At 44.1% G+C, this 9,903-nt stretch overlaps 1 protein-coding gene across 2 annotated transcripts in view; it reads left to right on the top strand.

Moving 5' to 3' along the window:
- The first annotated feature begins 4,140 nt into the window (after positions 1 to 4,140).
- The window catches only part of LOC146189064 (polycomb protein suz12-like), a 46,263-nt gene continuing 40,500 nt past the window's right edge, over positions 4,141 to 9,903 (top strand). The window contains exons 1-6 of one of the 2 annotated variants that reach the window (XM_084603992.1): positions 4,141 to 4,387; positions 6,410 to 6,456; positions 6,545 to 6,609; positions 7,629 to 7,694; positions 8,772 to 8,827; positions 8,929 to 9,015. In XM_084603992.1, coding sequence (XP_084460118.1) covers positions 4,279 to 4,387; positions 6,410 to 6,456; positions 6,545 to 6,609; positions 7,629 to 7,694; positions 8,772 to 8,827; positions 8,929 to 9,015 — 430 coding nt within the window. In that variant the 5' untranslated portion in view covers positions 4,141 to 4,278. The remainder of the gene's footprint in view (positions 4,388 to 6,409; positions 6,457 to 6,544; positions 6,610 to 7,628; positions 7,695 to 8,771; positions 8,828 to 8,928; positions 9,016 to 9,903) is intronic. The other variant, XM_084603991.1, reaches the window with a different exon arrangement.

Here is a 9,903-nt window from a genome sequence, read left to right as displayed (position 1 = left end):
TTCAAGCCATGCTTAAACCCACAATTTTTTATGCTGCATATATATATATGTGTTTGAGTAATTTTGTCAACATGCGGTTGTGCGTAACAGTCCCAAAGCTGTGCAGTTTACTTTAGTGGCAACGGTCTATTGCCACAATCCTAAACACAATAAAATTATGAGGGAAACCTATCTCCATCTTTAAGGGTATGATGCGATAGCGTATGCTACCGGCCCACACATAAGCGCCACTTTAACCGAGCTGTACGAACGTGCACGCCTGCATGGCCTAGGGGTAACATGAATGCAACGGTCCTGGCAGGCTTTTCGTATCGCACTCCCATATGAAAGGAGAGCTCCGAGTTGGCAGCTCCTGCCAAACATAATGTCAGGCAAACCTTCATCCAGTCGGTGCGCAGCCATTTCAGCTGCCACGTATGTACCACTTGCCAGCACTACGTTGGTGATTTTTTGCTCACATTGCCGACAGATGGCTACTGACACCAGATTTTCAGTTAACGGCGGGGCTTTAATGCTATCGTGGTAAAGTCTGTTGTTGTTGTCTACCCAATCAAAATGCCATTTCATAGTGAAGTTCAGACATCCGTTCCTGCCGTGAGTGGCACTGCTGTAACTGGAGGGCACAGCCAGTCCAGGAGGTCACATATCACAACTCTGGTCAACCTAACCAGGACACAAGATATTCTGCCTGGCCTCCCGCAACCTGCCGTTGGCATCCGGAACGTGTCCGGAACATTATAGATATCTCAGACAGTCTGACAAATGGCAGCGTTGGGATCCTGAGGAACCCATTACCTCTACGCATCTGATGCCCAAAGGCGAAGCAATCTACCTGGGATTTGTATCAGCATTGTAAGGCAAGCTATTGCAAGCAGTGTGAACGGCACTGCCGTGGCGCCTGGAGAGTGAGGTGTGCAGCGGCTAAAGAGAGGAGCGTGGAAGTGTAAGGTAGTGGGTGTTGTAAACGAAAAATCAGGAGTATATATGCTATAAGCATGCGGGAGTTGGCAGGTACGTTGTACATCAATTCATCTGCCAAGTGGGCAGCCGTCGGATGGGAAGGTGACAAGGAAATTGTGCCCGGTGCCCTTGGATGCCGTACCCATACACAAAAAGCCTGTTTTAAAATGAGGCGCTTTATACCTATCCATGTTAGGCGATGATGTCACAGCTTACGACTGTATGGCATCTAGGTTTGAGAGGACATTTGATACAGTGAGAGTGTAGAGGTGTAGATTCTTAATTTGTGGAACTGAATTGTGCAAGGAAGTGGGTAAGAAAATGCTTGAGCAGGAATGTCGGAAAGGGGAGCAGCATAGGTCATATAATGTTCTTAATGCCGGCACTTAAGAAATGCTCAAGTTATACATAAACTGTGTTTGCACAAAGCAGAAATGCGCCAATGTCATATGCCCCACTCGAGGTGAACTCACCGAAATGCGGTGGATGCTGGAAAAGGATTGAGTGCCAGTTCAAGGATGGTTATGGGGGGCAGCTCGAACTACTTGCATATAGAAACATCTGTCTCAAACACTTCACCTCAGCATATATTGCAAAATTGACTGCAGAGTTGCGCTCTAATTTTGCACTGACGAGTATCATAACAATTTGTATATGCGGATCTATGAGATTTGCAACTAGTAGGATTAAAGAGCTTGGACCTTAACTATCTAGAGTCCTAGTGCAGTACATCACTGTGGATTTCAACCATTGGTGCTCTTCCTGACATACTGGATCACTGCGTGGACAGCATTTTGTAAGGAAATGAATGCCACGGATATTGTGAGAGACTCAATATTTGACATGAAATATGAAAACTATGGATGAAACGATGAGCTTCATTTGATTTTGCATGCACTTTTAAATCGAATGAGAATTGAAAAAATTGTATTATACAATTTTGGACCATAAATGTAATTGTCATAAAATTTACTGTCTGCATGATTTCTACACCAACAAACAAGTGTGCCATATTGCGCCACTGAAGACTGCAACTACTGGCATTATTTGGGGTAAAGGCAGTGATGCGAGGCTTTAAGTAAAGCCAAGCTGTTGCTGCGAGGAATGCCTTATTTTATGGTGCCTCTATATATGAAATATTTCCCATGTAAATTAGCAATCAAGCTGTTCAATACAAATGAGTGATGAGGGAAATATTTCCCATGTAAATTAGCAATCAAGCTGTTCAATACAAATGAATGATGAGATAAGTCATATTAGAGACTAACATATGCAAGTCCACAAAGGGGTCACATGCAATCATTGAGGACTTAGTTATTAAAAGTGAGCTTTTATATTGTACGTTTTATCACATACCCCAAATGTGTGTGTGCAGTACATTATATCGAACAAAAAGGTCTTTGCTGCTTTCTAGGTAATCCCCCTTGATTATGGTGCCTGCTGTGGACATGTCATTGGCCTGGTGTAAACTGTTCTCCAAGTGCTAAGTCCACTCAAATTCGTAACTGTGGTTAATTACTAACTCTTTGGACATCTTCGTGACGATGACACAACGTCCTGTCTAGTTCAAATATGTCCATAGACTCTGAAGCCACCTAGCTGCGCCATAACTATACTATATCGTTTGAAACTGCTCTAGACAGCGCAAATTGTTAGCAGCTGCAGTTACCTGTGCACCAGGCAAAAATACTAACTGGTCTAACTGGTTTAATTTAGCAACAAACTTCTAGTTCTTACCAGTTGCTTCCCAGTTGGATAACAATGGATTCCCAATTGGAATTCAATTGGGAATTTGTTCCAATTAAACCAGTTAGACCAGTTAGTATGGACACCTGTAGTATGGACTATAGTTTTAGAATCCGGAATGTAGAGACAGAGGCTAATTTATTGCCATAAAGTGGGGGTGGCAGGGGGTCTCAGGGTGGCCTTCATAGCCACATAGTAATTGATTTAGTCGCTTCTTTCCAATCCATCTTAGTGGAATCGCGTTTAACGCGTACATGGCATAATGAGCTAGCTGGAAAGTGCGAATGTGTAATTGCTCAGAAACGATCATTTTCGAGCGGCTGCTGCCATTGTGATGGGGCAGATAGTCGTAGCACATGGAACGCTAGCTGAAGTCTCATTTCGCCATGCATTTCGCGCTTGACAATAAGCGCCCTAAAGTAAAACTTGTTAATAATAATAATAATTGGTTCACAGGAAGGGAAAGGCGCAGTATCTGTCACACTTACTCTGTGGACACCTGAACCGCGCCGTAAGGGAAGGGATGAAGGTGGGAGTGAAAGGGGAAAGAGAGTAAGGGCTACGGAGTAATTTCGACCACCTGGGGATCTTTAACGTGCGCTGACATCGCACAGCACACGGACGCCACTTCGTTTCGCCTCCATCGAAACGCAGCCGCCGAGGTCGGGTTCGAACCCGGGAACTCCGGACAATAGTCGGGCGTCTTACCACTGCAGCACCCCGGTGGGGAAAAAAAACTTGTTGGCAGAAGTAGGAAATTAGCATAAGCGCGTCCACCGCAACCGGAACGCCGTGAATCCCGTTTTATGGGGCTCGGGGAATCTTGCAAAAATTCGCCGAGGTTTGACTTAAATGGCGATGTTATAAGAAGTATTGATTTAATTAAGATCAAGTCAAGTTTAAGGTTCAGGTCATGGCCGGTCATCGGTCATTTACTGGTCAACTTTGCTAAACAGCCTAGGTTTTAACAAGAAGGATATGGGTTTGAATTACCCTCGCGAGGCGATGTTGGTGTGACGTCACGAAACGGTTTAGCCAATCATTGGATTAGTACTGAGGCTTCCCTTTTTCTTTTTTTTTTTACCAGGTGGACCATAAAAGGTCCCGGCCAAGATCGACGGGAGGTGCAATTTCGACGCTCCGCTTGCGATATCCTGCTTTCCCACATCCTAACAAAAGACCGTTGTATATTGTAAGAAGAAAAAGAGAAAGAGTTGGGTAATGAAGGCTGGGTTCTGGAATGATTTCGACCACATAAGGATCTTTGTCACTGCCACTCATTGGAGGCACACGAGCTGCCATTTGGCGGCCGTAAAATTGTGGAACTGACATCGAAGCGAACACGCGGCGTCTTTACATTTCGCGCCGCCGCAGTGAAGAGAAGCAAAGAGAGAGACAGAGAGAGAAAGAGAGAGAAAGAAAGATAAAGCTCTGCTTCCCAGAATGCATTGCGCTGCTACGGCTACGGCCTACGCTACGACTGCTTGACGGAGTGGATGGTGGACGCGCTGTCGGACTTTTGGTCGACGCCTTGCGCGGCGGCTTAGCTACGAGATCCCAGGTCTGGCACAGATGCCGCCGAAGAGAAAGGACAGGACTGCCGTCGTTGAAGCGCCAAAGCCGCAGCGCCAAGAGCAGCCTGCCGTTACGGAACATGAGCTCTTTCTGCAGGCCTTCGAAAGTGAGTAAATCGGTGCTGCGGTTAACAACCTCCTAAAGCCAGAAGCTTGGAGCCCGAGCTTCTCGCTTGGATGTGTGTTTTCGCTTTTCGCACCCTTAAAGGAGTTGCATAATATTCTAAGCCTAAAGAGTGCGATCAGAGCGGCTACCCCAGTTTGGGAAGCTCGTAAATCAATCGGCAGTGTCTCGCAAGTTGATAGGGGAACGAGGCGTAGGGCGCGCGGCAAAGCGCGCAACCAGCGCGGCCCGTGAAACACTAGGTTCGCCGTCTCCGGTCTCTCGTTGGGTTGTGAAACATTCTTCCCGTGGTACTCAAGCCACTGCAAATTGCAGTTTGGCGCAGGGATAACTGCAATGAAAGGAGGAAATGGTTCTTGTACTCCGCACCTGCATTCGCGGGAAACTCCTGGTTTGCTTTTCGTGGCCGCACTTTTGTGTTGTCACTGGGATAGTTGTCGATATCGGTGACGAGTCGCGAATGGACGACCTCTTCTTCGGAAGTTCATAATGTGTCCGATCACGCAGTGTTATTCGGTACATCCTATGTTTGGTCTGCGGAGTCGAACGCTGTTACCCGTTACGGGTGGCTAGAAGCAGGTGTGTTGCCAGCCAGGCACTGAATTCTGGCCGCTTGTGCTAGCGTTGGTAAAACAAGCAATCTGTACATTATAGTGAACTAGAATATATTTTAATTCATTATACTGTACATCAAAGAAGTGCGTCGTGAAATGGCAACCATCAGAGACCGATGCGTGTCACGACTTAGCTTGTTCTGAACTCGAGCCTGTTTTTTGCTTTCGGCTTCTTACATTGTTGTCGTCGTTCCGCTGCTGGTAGAGCTGTGTCCGTATTCTGAGTTTGCATCGTTATCGAAAGTGTTTTCATCTCTCCGACTTCGAGTCGTCTGATTGGTGGAAACACCGGAACTAGATGTCCCTACCATTTCCGATTTCGACTTTTCCACAAATCAGATGGCTCGAGGTTTGGTAGATAGCGACGCTTTCGATAACCTTTCAACGCAAACTCTGAATACCGACCCTGGTATCTACCTCACTGGCGTAAGCTGGCTGTGCTAAAATGGTTGCTCATAGTCGCTTGCGTTTCCATTTTTAAAAGGGGCTGATTGTCAGGAATGGTTTAATTAACTGCGATAGTGGCAGTTGCCAGCAGTGATATTGTCGGTAGCATTAATTCGTTTTCTGTTGCGGTGTCTCACTTTGTTTTCTGTGGACACCGCAACCGCGCCGTAAGGGAAAGGAGGAAGGTGGGAGTGAAAGTGGAAAGAGAGAAAGGGGAGCCATAGTGGAGGGCTACGGAGTAATTTCGACCACCTGGGGATCTTTAATGTGCGCTGACATCGCACAGCACACGGACCCTACTTCGTTTCGCCTCAATCGAAATGCAGCCGCTGTGGTCAGGTTTGCCGACTGTGTTTCGATGGAGGCGAAGTCCGTGTGCTGTGCGATGTCAGCGCACATTAAAGATCCCCTGGTGGTCGAAATTACTCCGTAGCCCTCCACTATAGCTCCCCTTTCTCTCTTTCCACTTTCACTCCCACCTTCATCCCTTCCCTTACGGCGCGGTTCAGGTGTCCCCAAAGCAAGTGTGACAGATGCTGCGCCTTTCCCTTCCTGTGAACCAATTGTTGTTATTATTATTAACAAATACGAGAGCTCCACCTTTTGCTTCCAGACTGCCCGACCTAAGAAGACTAAACTGTCTTAAAATAATTCTACATACAGTTTACAACATGCAAGTAGATATGAGACTCACAAATGAACTGACAATATTGAGCCCAAATGAAGACACGCAATTAAAAGCAAAACAGCGTGCAGGCAGTGACACTTGCTAAACCACGTTGACTACTACAGTTCAAATAATGAGCCCCTGCGGGGGTTTGTGGCAAAACTGACATAAATAATGAATGCTACCGACAATATCACTGCTGGCAACTGCCACTATCACAGTTAATTCAGATTTAGTGCATTTTGATGCTGAAAATCTGGTTTAATTTCGATTTCAGAGCCCACACAGATTTACAGGTATCTACGAGCTCGGCACGTAGCATCGGTGAGTCCTGTGCACCCAGGGTGCTGTTCACTACACTGAACTTTTAAAGTTAATTCTGATCGTCTTGTCTTCTCCTGATTTCTTTCAGCCAATATTCCTCCATAGGAATTTAACTTATATGAGTCATCGTATGTCAAGGAACCATAAGAATAGGTATAGTATGGTTTGCCATTCAGTATGTCATTTTCTTTTTTTTTTAAAGGATTACATTTGTTCTGCACTGGTATTTTGTGGTAGAGCAAGAAATTATTTTCATAGTTGTAGCCTTTGACCTGAAAATTCGATAGAATAGTTCAATTAAAATGAGCATTCCTTAAGGTGTGTTGGCCTCCTGCCATGATATCACACAGACATGTCGGGGCTAACATTGATATTGTTCATGCTGGCATGCCTGCTGCCATCTTATATTTTCACCATTATGGCCTCTGGTAAGCTGAGCTGTGCCCTAACTTCAAGTTGCTACACTACTACCGCTACCTACCTAACAGTGTGGACATATTGGGTTACCTGCTACCAGCTGTAGCAAATTTACAAGAGAGATGCAAGATAAGTTCTGACTCGCCTGAAAGGGGTAGGGACACCAAATTCTATTTTGTATGTCTGCTTTGGAGTTAGGCGTAAGGGATTAGTAAACTTGGATCGCAGTGCGAAAATTGGCTATGCACAGAAAATAATTTGATTGATTTTGTTCTGCCACACGGTTTTGGTTTCAGGTTACTATGTGATGGATGTGACATCACATGCTTGTATAAAATCACACGAGACCCACAAAAATTTCAGTATAATAGCTCTTTGTTCAGTTGCTACTATTCCGGCTTTTGGTGCAGGTTAGCATAAACCAAAATGACAAACCAGTGGAAGTTTTTGTATGTGTTGCATGATCTCATACTCACTGGTGTCATTGAAACCTTTGTTCAGCAAACTGAAACCGAAATTGAAAGTACAGAATAAAAAAAAATTCAGTAGCAAATTATGTATTGAGTGCTCACAAATTCCATGTGGGGATTCATGGTTACTGGTGTCATATGCACAGCTCGAAAATGCAATAAGGCTGGGAAAAATTGTGTCTGAGTCCCTTGAAGCAAGTACCTTGGTAGTGAGATTTGAATTGCACTTCACTTGAATTCTTCACTTGCTTTTCTTCTCAACCTTTCATACTCTTCTCCTTAAAGGAAAAACTTCAGAGTGGACAGCATTCTGCACCGAGTCCTAGCACAGCAAGATCCATCATCATGCAGGTTCGCTCTTCCTTTATCAGCATGTTTATTTTACCTTTCTGCGTGTGCTTCATGCTTCTCTCTGTCTTTATGTACATATTGCCATATTCATAAGGATCAAATAATGCAGTCCAATCTCAATAATTTGAACCTGAAGGTTACTGAAAATTTGTCCTAAATAAGAGGAGCTTTTTTGATTTGTGCTGCTTTGAGGGAGATGGAGTGTCCGAGTTAGCTGTAAAATCGAATTAAGAAAGTTCTTATTAACTAGTTTTCACTGCAATGCACTGACAATTTCACTCTCGTTGAGTTGTCTTGTTATGAGAGATGCTTTTTTATGCCTAAAACTCTGGTATATTTAAATTTTTATATATGGATTGCAAACCATATACAATTTCATTGTTTTACTTTATTTTTCTTGGTGGTGCAACGTGCACACCTTGTAGTTTGCTGTTTAAGCTTGAAGTAGAACAGTGTTGAAAGAAATTGGGAGATACCTTAGTTCTGCTTGTTAGGGTATGATGCCACAGCATTAACCATTACCGTCTGGGGCTCCCCACCGTAGCTTTTTGTTTGTTCTTTGCTGCGTGGTTAATCACTAATCTGTGCCTAAATTATTTCATGTATGCTTATTAACCTACAGTTTTAAGGTACCACATTATCTGAAAGACCATCCGAAACGGATAAAAAGCTCTGTTTCTGCCAAGCCCTATGGGCAGGCCAGTGTGGTCCGGGAGTACCGGTCTGACTCGTGATCAAGGTTCTCAGAGCGTATGATTGCCATCTCAAAGGAACTACCTAAGTTGACACGAGCTGCAAACTTGGCTACATCATATGGTCTCTTGACCTATCACAACCTGCCGACCATTCATTGCCTGGTCGTGTCGCCTGCCAAGAGCGTGCTAGTGATTTTTCACTCACAATGCCGACAGCGCCGATGGCGGGTTTACCGGAATATGGGGGCTCTTTAAATACTGTCTCATTCATAAATGCCCAATCCTAGTGCGTGTGCCTGCAAGATGTATTGTAGAGGCAGTATAACTACTGCGGACACTGATTTTTGTTGGTTGCCACGTCTCACTGAACTTTTATCACCAGGTTGCCTAGCCAAATGACGTTGACGTTCACAGGCTTCTACGACCGTTCAGCAAAGAGTAAGTGTCAAGGCCTACCCTTGAGTATCGCTTATGACCTATCATCTTCCTTCAAAACTTAACAGTGTCTTTTTTTTTTGTTGTTGCTCTGTTTCGAATAGAAGACATGGTCACTGCGGAAGCTGTCGTCTTGAAAATTTGCAACAAAAAGAAGAAGGAGCTGGAATTACCACTGACGCAGCTTTCTGGTAGTATTGACAGCTATTTTATACTACAATAAAACCAGCTTGTTCTGTGTCATGATAAGGTGGGAGGCCACTATTTAGAAAAAATGTTTGATATTAAACACAAAAGAAAAAAAAAGTTAGTGGTCTGCATTAAAGGTAGTCTTTGTGTATTGTAGAGTTCAAAAACACGCAGAAAAAATTTGTTTACCATTATCAGTCTTTTTCACAAGATGTGGCGGCCTCTGGAGAGCATTTCAAAATTGGTCTGCTACTGGTTGAAAACGTCCTTGGGAGACGCAGCTGCCTGTGAAATGGCAACGTGTGCATTTGTATACTTGACAGCTACTGCCATCTGTCGCATACGCCGTTGTGGCTCTGTGGCAGCTGTGGCTCTGTGGCAGCTGTGGCTCTGTGGCAGCTGTGGCTCTGTGGCAGCTGTGGCTGGTGGATTCTTTTTTTTTCAACGAGGGCATGGCTGTGCATGCGTAGAGTGGCCTTGTGAAAAAGGCTGTCAGAAAATGTACTAAATATGCATCCCATGCCAACAATCGTAACTCTTGTATACCTTGCCCCACCGAAAAACTTTTGTTGCAGCTATATATATTCATAAAGACGTCAGCCATGTAATGAACCAATGTAATTATATCAACAATTGTAATTTCTTAATGACATAATTGCATAATTACCAGAAGCAGTTCTTTTCAATAAAGAATTCTTTAAAAATATATAAAAAATAAAACCTAGTTACTATGTAATTTTTCATTGCTCATTTAATAGCCCAGTATATGAAATATATTAAAGGGACAGAACACTGGCCAAAATATGGCATGAGATTATGGTGGAGATGAAAAGATCTTGCCTCATATAGTACAGATTGAGTGCTACAATATCAAAGAAAAAAGGCTTTAC

Source organism: Amblyomma maculatum, chromosome 5 (assembly GCF_055883805.1).
Source record: "Amblyomma maculatum isolate TAMU_Amacu chromosome 5, ASM5588380v1, whole genome shotgun sequence".
Taxonomy (NCBI): Eukaryota; Metazoa; Arthropoda; class Arachnida; order Ixodida; family Ixodidae; genus Amblyomma; species Amblyomma maculatum.
The sequence above is the reverse complement of the archived record's forward strand: the minus strand, read 5'-3'. Positions and strand labels throughout refer to the sequence as shown.